The sequence below is a fragment of the Pseudophryne corroboree genome, chromosome 7 (assembly GCF_028390025.1).
Source record: "Pseudophryne corroboree isolate aPseCor3 chromosome 7, aPseCor3.hap2, whole genome shotgun sequence".
NCBI lineage: Eukaryota > Metazoa > Chordata > Amphibia > Anura > Myobatrachidae > Pseudophryne > Pseudophryne corroboree.
Genome location: NC_086450.1, coordinates 374,813,389 through 374,828,678, shown reverse-complemented (window position 1 = coordinate 374,828,678; position 15,290 = coordinate 374,813,389). Strand labels below are relative to the sequence as shown.

Below are 15,290 nucleotides of genomic sequence, written 5' to 3'. Positions count from 1 at the left end.
CTACATGCAAATACAGCCACTATTTACCCTGCATGTAAAAATAATAAATATATTTACTCCCCTTTCATTGCAGCATGGTTTGTCCAGCTGCACAGTTAATTGTCTCTTACTTTGTTCCCAAGAATCAGGCACTATATTCTAAAATCAAAGCAGGTATCGATCAGGAATACAAGAAACAGCACAAACCACATCTAGGTGTTCATCAAAATATATCATCACACATTTTAAAAATGTATTTATTTTAAAAAATAAAGTTAAAAAGAATGTGGATTCCTATAATTTCCTGGCTAACAATGGAAAAGCTTTATTGAACAACCCATGGGTAGATTCCACATTGTGGATGTACACACTGGACTGCCTGACTTTTCCCATCAAAGTATTTTGTGGACATGTAAAATACATACATTACATATATAAAATGGCATACTGTGACACATGGGATATGGAAAATATATTACTCTTCTAGAGAATGGCGCTACGTGGATCCTGATTGGCTGTTTATGCAGAGCTGCATGTGCTGCAGGAGTTGATCGCAATATGCTGGAGTTCTGTGTTTATGTTTCACAGCTTCAATTTCTTGTACCAGCAGCGACGGGTATACAACTCCGGCATCTTTCAGAGCGTCTGCAAAACACAGAGATGACAGCTTTCAGAGATTGACCTTACACTACTGTACGCTTGTCTATTTATATTCCGTCAAACAGCCACAGAAAGTTATTTTGCAACCTTTTAGGTAATTGTAATCCTTTCCAAAGTCAATAAGAAGAGGGCAGACATTTAGGATACTAGCATTCTCTAAATTATTATTCTCAATAGGACATGTAATCTGGTGGCAAATAATGTTCTACAAAGACACTACAAAATCCCAAACTACGGCAGTGGTTCCCCAACATTTTTGAATCATGGAACCCCTAGGCCAAAAGTTTGTTACGAAGAAATTCAGAAAAAAAATAAGAATTTACTTACCGATAATTCTATTTCTCATAGTCCGTAGTGGATGCTGGGACTCCGTCAGGACCATGGGGAATAGCGGGCTCCGCAGGAGACAGGGCACATCTAAATAAAGCTTTTAGGATCACATGGTGCGTACTGGCTCCTCCCCCTATGACCCTCCTCCAAGCCTCAGTTAGGTACTGTGCCCGGACGAGCGTACACAATAAGGAAGGATCTTGAATCCCGGGTAAGACTCATACCAGCCACACCAATCACACCGTACAACTTGTGATCTGAACCCAGTTAACAGTATGATAACAAAAAACGAAGTAGCCTCTGAAAAGATGGCTCACAACAATAGTAATAACCCGATCTTTGTAACAATAACTATGTACAAGTATTGCAGACAATCCGCACTTGGGATGGGCGCCCAGCATCCACTACGGACTATGAGAAATAGAATTATCGGTAAGTAAATTCTTATTTTCTCTAACGTCCTAGTGGATGCTGGGACTCCGTCAGGACCATGGGGATTATACCAAAGCTCCCAAACGGGCGGGAGAGTGCGGATGACTCTGCAGCACCGAATGAGAGAACTCCAGGTCCTCCTTAGCCAGAGTATCAAATTTGTAAAATTTTACAAACGTGTTCTCCCCTGACCACGTAGCTGCTCGGCAAAGTTGTAATGCCGAGACCCCTCGGGCAGCCGCCCAAGATGAGCCCACTTTCCTTGTGGAGTGGGCCTTTACAGATTTAGGCTGTGGCAGGCCTGCCACAGAATGTGCAAGTTGGATTGTGCTACAGATCCAACGTGCAATCGTCTGTTTAGACGCAGGAGCACCCATCTTGTTGGGTGCATACAATATAAACAACGAGTCAGATTTTCTGACTCCAGCTGTCCTTGAAATATATATTTTTAATGCTCTGACAACGTCCAGTAACTTGGAGTCCTCCAAGTCGCTAGTAGCCGCAGGCACCACAATAGGCTGGTTCAAGTGAAAAGCCGAAACCACCTTAGGGAGAAAATGAGGACGTGTCCGCAGTTCTGCCCTGTCCGAGTGGAAAATCAGATATGGGCTTTTGTATGATAAAGCCGCCAACTCTGAAACTCTCCTGGCTGAAGCCAGGGCCAATAGCATGGTTACCTTCCATGTAAGGTATTTTAAATCTACCGATTTTAGAGGCTCAAACCAATGAGATTTGAGAAAATTCAAAACTACGTTCAAATCCCACGGTGCCACTGGAGGCACTATTGGGGGTTGTATATGTAGTACACCTTTGACAAAAGTTTGTACTTCAGGCACTGATGCCAATTCCTTCTGGAAGAAGATTGATAAGGCCGAAATTTGAACTTTAATGGACCCCAATTTTAGGCCCATAGACAATCCTGCTTGCAGGAAATGTAAGAATCGACCCAATTGAAATTCTTCCGTTGGAGCCTTCTTGGCCTCACACCACGCAACATATTTTCGCCAAATGCGGTGATAATGTTGTACAGTCACTTCCTTTCTAGCCTTAATCAAGGTAGGAATAACTTCCTCTGGAATGCCCTTTTCTTTTAGAATCCGGCGTTCAACCGCCATGCCGTCAAACGCAGACGCGGTAAGTCTTGGAACATACAAGGTCCCTGCTGAAGCAGATCCCTTCTTAGAGGTAGAGGCCATGGATCCTCCGTGAGCATCTCTTGAAGTTCCGGATACCAAGTTCTTCTTGGCCAGTCCGGAGCCACCAGTATTGTTCTTACTCCTCTTTTCCGTATAATTCTCAGTACCTTTGGTATGAGAGGCAGAGGAGGGAACACATACACTGACTGGTACACCCACGGTGTTACCAGAGCGTCCACAGCTATTGCCTGAGGGTCTCTTGACCTGGCGCAATATCTGTCCAATTTTTTGTTGAGGCGAGACGCCATCATGTCCACCTTTGGTCTTTCCCAACGGTTCACAATCATGTGGAAGACTTCTGGATGAAGTCCCCACTCTCCCGGGTGAAGGTCGTGTCTGCTGAGGAAGTCTGCTTCCCAGTTGTCCACTCCCGGGATGAACACTGCTGACAGTGCTATGACATGATTCTCCGCCCAGCGCAGAATCCTTGCAGCTTCTGTCATTGCTCTTCTGCTTCTCGTGCCGCCTTGTCGGTTTACGTGGGCGACTGCCGTGATGTTGTCCGACTGGATCAACACCGGCTGACCCTGAAGCAGCGATTTTGCCAGGCTTAGAGCATTGTAGATCGCTCTTAGCTCCAGTATATTTATGTGAAGGGACGTCTCCAGGTTTGACCACACGCCCTGGAAGTTTCTTCCCTGTGTGACTGCTCCCCAGCCTCGTAGGCTGGCATCCGTAGTCACCAGGACCCAGTCCTGTATGCCGAATCTGCGGCCCTCTAACAGATGGGCACTCTGCAACCACCACAGGAGAGACAACCTTGTTCTTGGTGACAGTGTTATCCGCTGATGCATGTGCAGATGCGATCCGGACCATTTGTCCAGCAGATCCCACTGAAATGTCCGTGCATGGAATCTGCCGAATGGAATCGCTTCGTAAGAAGCCACCATCTTTCCCAGGACTCTTGTGCATTGATGTACTGACACAGTTCCTGGTTTTAGGAGGTTCCTGACAAGTTCGGATAACTCCCTTGCTTTCTCCTCCGGGAGAAACACCTTTTTCTGAACCGTGTCCAGAATCATTCCCAGGAACAGCAGACGAGTTGTCGGGGTCAATTGAGATTTTGGAAGATTCAGAATCCACCCGTGTTGCTGAAGCACTACCTGGGTTAGTGCTACACCGACTTCCAGCTGTTCTCTGGACTTTGCCCTTATCAGGAGATCGTCCAAGTAAGGGATAATTAATACGCCTTTTCTTCGTAGAAGAACCATCATTTCGGTCATTACCTTGGTAAAGACCCGAGGGGCCGTGGACAAACCAAACGGCAGCGTTTGAAACTGATAATGACAGTCTTGTATCACGAACCTGAGATACCCTTGGTGTGAGGGGTAAATTGGGACATGCAGATAAGCATCCTTTATGTCCAGGGACACCATGAAGTCCCCTTCTTCCAGATTCGCTATCACTGCTCTGAGTGACTCCATCTTGAACTTGAATTTCTGTATGTACAGGTTCAAGGATTTCAGGTTTAGAATAGGTCTTACCGAACCGTCCGGCTTCGGTACCACAAATAGTGTGGAATAATACCCCTTTCCCTGTTGTAGGAGGGGTACCTTGACTATCACCTGCTGAGAATACAGCTTGTGAATGGCTTCCAAAACCGACGTCCTTTCTGAGGGAGACGTTGGTAAAGCAGACTTTAGGAACCGGCGAGGGGGAGACCTTTCGAACTCCAACATGTAACCCTGAGATATTATCTGCAGGATCCACGGGTCCACTTGTGAGCGAGCCCACTGATTGCTGAAAATCTTGAGTCGACCCCCCACCGCTCCTGAGTCCGCTTGTAAAGCCCCAGCGTCATGCTGATGGCTTTGTAGAACCCGGGGCGGGCTTCTGGTCCTGGGCAGGGGCTGCTTGCTGCCCTCTCTTACCCTTTCCTCTGCCTCGCGGCAGATAAGACTGTCCTTTTGGTCGCTTGTTTTTATAGGAGCGAAAGGACTGCGGCTGAAAAGACGGTGTCTTTTTCTGTTGGGAGGGGGTCTGAGGTAAAAAAGTGGATTTGCCGGCAGTTGCCGTGGCCACCAGGTCCGAAAGACCGACCCCAAATAATTCCTCTCCTTTATATGGCAATACTTCCATATGCCTTTTGGAATCCGCATCACCTGACCACTGTCGCGTCCATAAACTTCTTCTGGCAGATATGGACATCGCGCTTACTCTTGATGCTAGAGTACAAATATCCCTCTGAGCATCTCGCATATAAAGAAAAGCATCCTTTAATTGCTCTAGAGTCAATAAAATACTGTCCCTATCCAGGGTATCAATATTTTCAGTCAGAGAATCCAACCACACTACCCCAGCACTGCACATCCAGGCTGAGGCTACTGCCGGTCGCAGTATAACACCAGTATGTGTGTATATACTCTTCAGTGTAGTTTCCAGCCTCCTATCTGCTGGATCCTTGAGGGCGGCCGTATCAGGAGACGGCAACGCCACTTGCTTTGATAAACGTGTGAGCGCCTTATCCACCCTAGGGGGTGTTTCCCAGCGCGCCCTAACCTCTGGTGGGAAAGGGTATAATGCCAATAACTTCTTGGAAATTAGCAGTTTTCTATCTGGGTTAACCCACGCTTCGTCACACACGTCATTCAATTCCTCTGATTCTGGAAAAGCTACAGGTAGTTTTTTCACCCCCCACATAATACCCCTTTTTGAGGTACCAGCAGTATCAGAGATCTGCAAAGCCTCCTTCATTGCCGTGATCATATAACGTGTGGCCCTATTGGAAAATACGTTTGTTTCTTCACCGTCGACACTAGATTCATCTGTGTCGGTACCCGTGTCGACTGACTGAGGTAAGGGACGTTTTACAGCCCCTGACGGTGTCTGAGACGCCTGAGCCGGTACTAACTGGTTTTCCGGCCGTCTCATTTCGTCAACTGACTTTTGTAATGTGCTAACATTATCACGTAATTCCATAACTAAAGCCATCCATTCCGGTGTCGACTCCCTAGGGGGTGACATCACCATTACCGGCAATTGCTCTGCCTCCACACCAACATCGTCCTCATACATGTCGACACACACGTACCGACACACAGCAGCCACACAGGGAATGCTCTAATCGAAGACAGGACCCTCTTAGCCCTTTGGGGAGACAGAGGGAGAGTTTGCCAGCACACACCAAAAGCGCTATAAATGTATATAAACAACCCTAGAAGGTGTTGTTTTTGATATAAGCGCTTTTAATATATCAATATCGCCAAATTATGCCCCCCTTCTCTTTGTTACCCTGTTTCTGTAGTGCAGTGCAGGGGAGAGTCCTGGGAGCCTTCCTCACCAGCGGAGCTGAGCAGGAAAATGGCGCTGAGTGCTGAGGAGAATAAGCTCCGCCCCTTTTTCGGCGGGCTTTTCTCCCGGGTTTTAAGAAAACTGGCCTGGGTTAAATACATACATATAGCCTTAATGGCTATATGTGATGTATTTATTTTGCCACTAAAGGTATTTAATATTGCTGCCCAGGGCGCCCCCAGCAGCGCCCTGCACCCTCCGTGACTGAATCAGTGAGACGTGTAGCAACAATGGCGCACAGCTGCAGTGCTGTGCGCTACCTTCATGAAGACTGAGGAGTCTTCTGCCGCCTGCTTTCCGGACCTCCGTCTTCAGCGTCTGTAAGGGGGATCGGCGGCGCGGCTCCGGGACGAACCCCAGGAGGACCTGTGTTCCGACTCCCTCTGGAGCTAAGTGTCCAGTAGCCTAAGACTCCAATCCATCCTGCACGCAGGTGAGTTGGAAATCTCTCCCCTAAGTCCCTCGATGCAGTGATCCTGTTGCCAGCAGGATTCACTGAGATTTAAACCTAAAAAAACTTTTTCTAAGCAGCTCTTTAGGAGAGCCACCTAGATTGCACCCTTCTCGGACGGGCACAAAAACCTAACTGGGGCTTGGAGGAGGGTCATAGGGGGAGGAGCCAGTACGCACCATGTGATCCTAAAAGCTTTATTTAGATGTGCCCTGTCTCCTGCGGAGCCCGCTATTCCCCATGGTCCTGACGGAGTCCCAGCATCCACTAGGACGTTAGAGAAATATTCATTGAAATAAGTTGAGCTTATAGGTCACCCTTAGGTTCAGGTATGTGACGAGTGACAGGATTCACTTCCGTTTATTCACATATTTTATGATTGTAAGATACAAGCACTGGTTTTGCCCATTACATTAACCATAAATAATTTAAATTGGTCCTGGGCCACCAACCCACGACACCCCTGCAAGTGCCCCGGCAGTTTGGGAAACACTGGTCTATGGGATTAATTCACCATGATACCACTTATAGCATCAGGTTTACATGTAATGTTTGTCTGCTAAGAATATGAGACACTTAAGATGGGCACACATGGAATGATTCAGTAAACGATGTGGGCGTTCCCAATCAAATGGAACGACCAATCGTTCAAATCGTTCCGTGTGTACGAAAGGCAACGATGCCTATGAGCGCACCCGCGGGTCGCTAGTGACAACCTCACATCTTTTGTTTGGCAAATCTTTGAATATATAACTATTCACAAACAAAATGACAGCTCTGAAATTGTATTCCTTCCCACTGAGATACATTCCAAAAAATAGACTTTTTAAAAAAATCTGACACTTAACTTTGGCCTTTAACTTCATTCACAAGGAAGTGAGGTAGGGAAATAGTTATATGACAATAAATGGAGCTTGAAATGTACTGAAAGTAATGGTTTTTATCCCAGCTTTCTATGACTTTTCTGAGCGGAGATATTGCATTTACCCCAAACATACGCAACAGTGAAAAATGTCATACGCCATGATACAAAAATGTCCGCCATCTTCAAATGAAGGTAAATAAAAATAAATTAATGGTGGTTTCCGACACTAACTTATAGGGGTCATCACACACAAAAAATAAAAAAAAATGGTCAAGCAACAAATGAATTTAATTATGGACCATTTGATATGGATTGAGCCACATGCAAGAAGATCTGAGGCTGTCGCTAGCGATGCCATGCTGCCGAAATGCAGTGCCCTCCCCCCTGGCATTGGCAAGTGCCGATGCCAGCCCCGCCGCAGGGTCCTGTTGCCGACGATGTTTCATAGTCTGCAAATGTACCCACCATTAAACACTTTCCTAAGCGAATAATTCTAGTGCTGTACTCAGTTATTTACTTGTACCAGGATCAAATTCTGTTACAAAGCTAGATTCATTCGACAAGCAATTTGGGAATAACCAGGTTAACACACTACATGCATAAAAACACTCACACAAAAAAAACCCAGTTATACAATATTATGTGTACAAACATGAAACCAATACAGAAATGGTACAATGCTGCCACCTAGAGTCACTTAGCTGTCACTGTATGTAGACTGCTATAGTATGAAAACAAATAACAGGGCTTGAGCAAACCAATGAATGGGATAAGGATTTCGGCAATAGCGGGTTTTAATCATAACAGACTACAAATAAGTCACAACACAGAAATCTCTACTAGCACATTCAATGAAAATAATAAGAATTTACTCACCGGTAATTCTATTTCTCGTAGTCCGTAGTGGATGCTGGGAACTCCGAAAGGACCATGGGGAATAGCGGGCTCCGAAGGAGGCTGGGCACTCTAGAAAGATTTAGGACTACCTGGTGTGCACTGGCTCCTCCCACTATGACCCTCCTCCAAGCTTCAGTTAGGACACTGTGCCCGGACGAGCGTACACAATAAGGAAGGATTTTGAATCCCGGGTAAGACTCATACCAGCCACACCAATCACACCGTACAACTCGTGATATGAATCCCAGTTAACAGTATGAAACAACTGAGCCTCTCAACAGATGGCTCAACAATAACCCGATTTAGTTAACAATAACTATGTACAAGTATTGCAGATAAACCGCACTTGGGATGGGCGCCCAGCATCCACTACGGACTACGAGAAATAGAATTACCGGTGAGTAAATTCTTATTTTCTCTAACGTCCTAGTGGATGCTGGGAACTCCGAAAGGACCATGGGGATTATACCAAAGCTCCCAAACGGGCGGGAGAGTGCGGATGACTCTGCAGCACCGAATGAGAGAACTCCAGTTCCTCCTCAGCCAGGGTATCAAATTTGTAGAATTTTGCAAACGTGTTTGCCCCTGACCAAGTAGCTGCTCGGCAAAGTTGTAAAGCCGAGACCCCTCGGGCAGCCGCCCAAGATGAGCCCACCTTCCTAGTGGAATGGGCATTTACAGATTTTGGCTGTGGCAGGCCTGCCACAGAATGAGCAAGCTGAATTGTACTACAAATCCAGCGAGCAATAGTCTGCTTAGAAGCAGGAGCACCCAGCTTGTTGGGTGCATACAGGATAAACAGCGAGTCAGATTTTCTGACTCCAGCCGTCCTGGAAACATATATTTTCAGGGCCCTGACAACGTCTAGCAACTTGGAGTCCTCCAAGTCCCTAGTAGCCGCAGGCACCACAATAGGCTGGTTCAGGTGAAACGCTGACACCACCTTTGGGAGAAATTGGGGACGAGTCCTCAATTCTGCCCTATCCATATGGAAAATCAGATAAGGGCTTTTACATGATAAAGCCGCCAATTCTGACACACGCCTGGCTGAAGCCAAAGCCAATAACATGACCACTTTCCACGTGAGATATTTCAGATCCACGGTTTTTAGTGGCTCAAACCAATGTGATTTTAAGAAACTCAACATCACGTTGAGATCCCAAGGTGCCACAGGAGGCACAAATGGGGGCTGAATATGCAGCACTCCTTTCACAAATGTCTGAACTTCAGGTACTGAAGCTAGTTCTTTTTGAAAGAAAATCGACAGAGCCGAGATCTGTACTTTAATGGAGCCTAGTTTTAGGCCCATATTAACTCCTGCTTGCAGGAAATGCAGAAATCGACCTAGTTGAAATTCCTCTGTTGGGGCCTTTTCGGCCTCACACCATGCAACATACTTCCGCCATATACGGTGATAATGATTTGCTGTAACCTCTTTTCTAGCTTTAATAAGCGTAGGAATGACTTCCTCCGGAATGCCCTTTTCCTTCAGGATCCGGCGTTCAACCGCCATGCCGTCAAACGCAGCCGCGGTAAGTCTTGGAACAGACAGGGCCCCTGCTGTAGCAGGTCTTGTCTGAGCGGCAGAGACCACGGATCCTCTGAGATCATCTCTTGAAGTTCCGGGTACCACGCTCTTCTTGGCCAATCCGGAACCACGAGAATTGTGTTTACACCTCGCTTTCTTATTATTCTCAATACCTTTGGTATGAGAGGTAGAGGAGGGAACACATAAACTGACTGGTACACCCACGGTGTCACTAGAGCGTCCACAGCTATCGCCTGAGGGTCTCTTGACCTGGCGCAATACCTCTCTAGTTTTTTGTTTAGGCGGGACGCCATCATGTCCACCTGTGGACGACCCCACTGATTTACAATCATTTGGAAGACTTCTGGATGAAGTCCCCACTCTCCCGGGTGGAGGTCGTGCCTGCTGAGAAAGTCTGCTTCCCAGTTGTCCACTCCCGGGATGAACACTGCTGACAGTGCTAGTACATGATTTTCCGCCCATCGGAGAATCCTTGTGGCTTCTGCCATTGCCATCCTGCTTCTTGTGCCGCCCTGTCGATTCACATGGGCGACTGCCGTGATGTTGTCTGACTGGATCAGCACCGGCTGGTGTAGGAGCAGGGATTTTGCTTGACTTAGGGCATTGTAAATGGCCCTTAGATCCAGAATATTTATGTGAAGGGAAGTCTCCTGACTTGACCATAGTCCTTGGAAGTTTCTTCCCTTTGTGACTGCCCCCCAGCCTTGTAGGCTGGCATCCGTGGTCACCAGGACCCAGTCCTGTATGCCGAATCTGCGGCCCTCCAAAAGATGAGCACTCTGCAGCCACCACAGAAGAGACACCCTGGTTCTTGGGGACAGGGTTATCAGGCGATGCATCTGAAGATGCGATCCGGACCACTTGTCCAACAGGTCCCACTGAAAACTCCTGGCATGGAACCTGCCGAATGGGATTGCTTCGTAAGAAGCTACCATCTTTCCCAGGACCCGCGTGCAGTGATGCACCGATACCTGTTTTGGTTTTAGGAGGTCTCTGACTAGAGATGACAGCTCCTTGGCTTTCTCCTCCGGGAGAAACACTTTTTTCTGGACTGTGTCCAGAATCATTCCCAGGAACATTAGACGTGTCGTCGGGACCAGCTGTGACTTTGGGATATTCAGAATCCAGCCGTGCTGGCGCAGTACTTCCTGAGATAGTGCTACTCCCACTAACAACTGTTCCTTGGATCGTGCCTTTATTAGGAGATCGTCCAAGTATGGGATAATTAAAACTCCCTTTTTTCGAAGGAGTATCATCATTTCCGCCATAACCTTGGTAAATACCCTCGGTGCCGTGGAGAGTCCAAACGGCAGCGTCTGGAATTGGTAATGGCAATCCTGTACCACAAATCTGAGGTACTCCTGGTGAGGATGGTAAATGGGGACATGCAGGTAAGCATCCTTGATGTCCAGGGATACCATGTAATCCCCCTCCTCCAGGCTTGCAATAACCGCCCTGAGCGATTCCATCTTGAACTTGAATTTTTTTATGTATGTGTTCAAGGATTTCAAATTTAAAATGGGTCTCACCGAACCGTCCGGTTTCGGCACCACAAATAGTGTGGAATAGTAACCCCGGCCTTGTTGAAGTAGGGGTACCTTGATTATCACCTGCTGGGAATACAGCTTGTGAATCGCTGCTAGCACCGCCTCCCTGTCTGAGGGAGCAATCGGCAAGGCAGATTTTAGGAACCGGTGTGGTGGAGCCGCCTCGAATTCCAGCTTGTACCCCTGAGATACTATTTGAAGGATCCAGGGATCCACCTGTGAGCGAGCCCACTGATCGCTGAAATTCATGAGGCGGGCCCCCACCGTACCTGACTCCGCCTGTGGAGCCCCACCGTCATGCGGCGGACTTGGAAGAGGAAGCGGGGGAGGACTTTTGCTCCTGGGAACCTGCTGTTTGTTGCAGCCTTTTTCCCCTACCTCTGCCTCTAGAGAGAAAAGACCCTCCTTTTCCCCCGCTTGTTTTTCTGGGTCCGAAAGGACTGAACCTGATAAAATGGCGCCTTCTTAGGCTGTGAGGGGACATGGGGTAAAAATGCTGACTTCCCAGACGTTGCTGTGGAGACCATCCCCAAATAATTCCTCCCCCTTATAAGGCAAAACTTCCATGTGCCTTTTGGAATCTGCATCTCCAGTCCACTGGCGAGTCCATAAGCATCTCCTAGCAGAGATGGACAATGCACTTATTTTAGATGCCAGCCGGCAGACTTCCCTCTGTGCATCTCTCATATATAAGACTGAGTCTTTGATATGGTCAATTGTTAGCAGAATCGTGTCTCTGTCTAGTGTGTCAATATTTTCTGACAGTTTATCCGACCACGCAGCGGCAGCACTGCACATCCATGCTGACGCAATAGCTGGTCTAAGTATAATGCCTGAGTGTGTATATACAGACTTCAGGATCGCCTCCTGCTTTCTATCAGCAGGTTCCTTAAGGGCGGCCGTATCCTGAGACGGTAGTGCCACCTTTATAGACAAATGTGTGAGCGCTTTATCCACTCTAGGAGGTGTTTCCCAACGTAACCTATCCTCTGGCGGGAAAGGGAACGCCATTAGTACCTTCTTAGGAATTACCAATTTCTTATCAGGGGAAGCCCACGCTTCTTCACACACTTCATTTAATTCATCTGACGGGGGAAAAATTACAGGTAGTTTTTTCTCCCCAAACATAATACCCTTTTTTGTGGTACCTGGATGTAAATCAGAGATATTTAACACCTCTTTCATTGCCTCAATCATGCAGTGAATGGCCTTAATGGGCATTAAATTTGACTCCTCGTCGTCGACACTGGTGTCAGTATCCGTGTCGACATCTACTTGTGCCATCTGAGATAGCGGGCGTTTCAGAGCCCCTGATGACTTTTGAGACACCTGGACAGGCACGAGCTGAGAACTCGGCTGTCCCGCAGTCGGCATGTCGTCAAATTTCTTATGTAATGAGTCTATACGTGCACTCATTTCTTTCCATAAGCACATCCACTCAGGTGTCTGCCCCCCAGGGGGTGACATCCCTTCTAAAGGCATCTGCTCCGCCTCCACCTCATTATCCTCATCAAACATGTCGACACAGCCGTACCGACACACTCCACACACACAGGGAATGCTCAATATAGAGGACAGGACCCACAAAAGCCCTTTGGGGGGACAGAGTGAGAGTATGCCAGCACACACCAGAGCGCTATATAAGGCAGGGACTAACTGAGTTATGTCCCTTATAGCTGCTTTTTAATATAAACTATATACTGCGCCAAATTAAATGCCCCCCCTCTCTCTTTTTTACCCTTTTCTGTAGAGTAGTCTGCAGGGGAGAGCCAGGGAGCTTCCTTCCAGCGGAACTGTGAGGGAAAAATGGCGCCCAGTGTGCTGAGGGAGATAGCTCCGCCCCTTTTCCGCGGCCTATTCTCCCGCTTTTTTCTGGATTCTGGCAGGGGTATTTACCTCATATATAGCCCCTGGGGCTATATATTGAGGTATTTTTGCCAGCCAAGGTGTTTTTATTGCTGCCTCAGGGCGCCCCCCCCCAGCGCCCTGCACCCTCAGTGACCGGAGTGTGAAGTGTGAGAGGAGCAATGGCGCACAGCTGCAGTGCTGTGCGCTACCTTGGTGAAGACTGATGTCTTCATGCCGCCGATTTTCCGGACCATCTTCTTGCTTCTGGCTCTGTAAGGGGGACGGCGGCGCGGCTCCGGGACCGAACATCAAGGCTGGGCCTGCGGTCGATCCCTCTGGAGCTAATGGTGTCCAGTAGCCTAAGAAGCCCAATCCGGCTGCAAGCAGGCGAGTTTGCTTCTTCTCCCCTTAGTCTCTCGCTGCAGTGAGCCTGTTGCCAGCAGGTCTCACTGAAAATAATAAACCTAAGACTATCTTTCTTCTAAGAGCTCAGGAGAGCCCCTAGTGTGCATCCAACCTCGGCCGGGCACAAAATCTAACTGAGGCTTGGAGGAGGGTCATAGTGGGAGGAGCCAGTGCACACCAGGTAGTCCTAAATCTTTCTAGAGTGCCCAGCCTCCTTCGGAGCCCGCTATTCCCCATGGTCCTTTCGGAGTTCCCAGCATCCACTAGGACGTTAGAGAAAACATTAATATGGTGCATGATTTGTGCACTTACTTATCGGCTTTCATTGTGCTTTAATACCGTGCCAATTTGGCAATGGACAGGTTAATAGACCGGTTTATACAAGTCTTCCATAAGTCCTAGTTGTCATGATCAATTGAGAGTGTTAGACATACATGGGTGCCATGATAATAGGCCTATTACTTTCCTGAAAGCACCCTATCACATTATGCCACCGTGATTTATGGACCTATGTACAGTCCAAAAATGCCCATATATCATTTGCCGGCAGTGCAATATGAAACCTCACTGGTGTCTTTCCAACATCAAAGCGATATTGAGGAAAACTAGCATGATTGGGTATAGACGGGGTCCAAAGGAGCCAGTGTACTTTAAATTTCTTCAACTGGGTGTGCTGGCTGCTCCCCTCTATGCCCCCTCCCACAGGCAGTTATCGGTAAAAACGTGCCCAAAGGAGAAAGGACATATATGAGAGAAGGAACATGATAACAGAAAAGGTGGCGAGACTTAGACACCAGCACACCACTAACATACAACAACCAGCAACGGCTGGTAACAACAAACAGCAACCGCTGAACAGGTAACTATAGAACAAGAACCTGCAGGAAAGTCCACGCACTGAGGTGGGTGCCCAATATCCCTTATGGACTACGAGAAAAGGATTTACCGGTAGGTATTAAAATCCTATTTTCTCTAGCATCCATAAGGGATATTGGGGAAAACTAGTATGATGGGAACGTCCCAAAGCTTCCAGAATGGGCGGGAATGTGCGGAGACTGCTGCAGCACCGTTTGCCCAAACTGTGTATCCTCTTTGGCCAGGGTATCAAACTTGTAGAACTTGTAGAACTTCACAAAGGTGTTCTTCCCCTACCAGGTAGCAGCTCGGCATAGTTGCAAGGCCGAGACTCCACGGGCAGCCACCCAGGAAGAGCCCACTGATCTTGTGGGCCTTCAGAGACTTAGGAACAGGTAAGGCTGCCGACACATAGGCCTGTTGGATAGTAAGCCGAATCCAACGAGCAATGGACTGCTTGAAGCAGGGCAACCCTTTTTCTGTGCATCATAGAGCACGAACAAGGAATCAGAGTTCCTGACCCGAGCTGTGCGCATCACATAGATCTTCAAGGCACGCACAGCATCCAATGCCTCCGAAGGAGTAGAAGTAGAACTGGACGGAACCACAATAGGTTGATTGAGGTGAAATGCGGAGACAACCTTCGGCAGGAACTGCTGTCTAGTCCGGAGCTCCGCTCTGTCCTCATAAAAGACCAAGTACAGACCTTTACACGATAAGGCCCCCAATTCTGAGACACGTCGAGCAGAAGCCAGGGCCAGTAACATCACAGTCTTCCACGTGAGGTACTTGTTTTCTACCATCATCAGAGGTTCAAACCAGGAGGACTGTAGAAATGCTAACACAACATCCAAATCCCAGGGTGCCGTAGGCGGCACAAAATGTGGTTGAATGTGGAGTACTCCTTGCAAGAAGGTCTGAACTTTCGGCAACACTGCCAATTTTTTCTGGAAGAAAATGGAGAGGGCTGAAATCTGGAACATAA

At 47.7% G+C, this 15,290-nt stretch overlaps 1 protein-coding gene across 1 annotated transcript in view; it reads right to left on the bottom strand.

The window, feature by feature from the left end:
- Positions 1 to 220: 220 nt before the first annotated feature.
- DNAAF5 (dynein axonemal assembly factor 5) overlaps positions 221 to 15,290 on the bottom strand; it is a 241,225-nt gene continuing 226,155 nt past the window's right edge. The window contains exon 13 of the mRNA XM_063934513.1: positions 221 to 624. Within this exon, the coding sequence (XP_063790583.1) occupies positions 476 to 624 (149 nt within the window). The 3' untranslated portion in view covers positions 221 to 475. The remainder of the gene's footprint in view (positions 625 to 15,290) is intronic.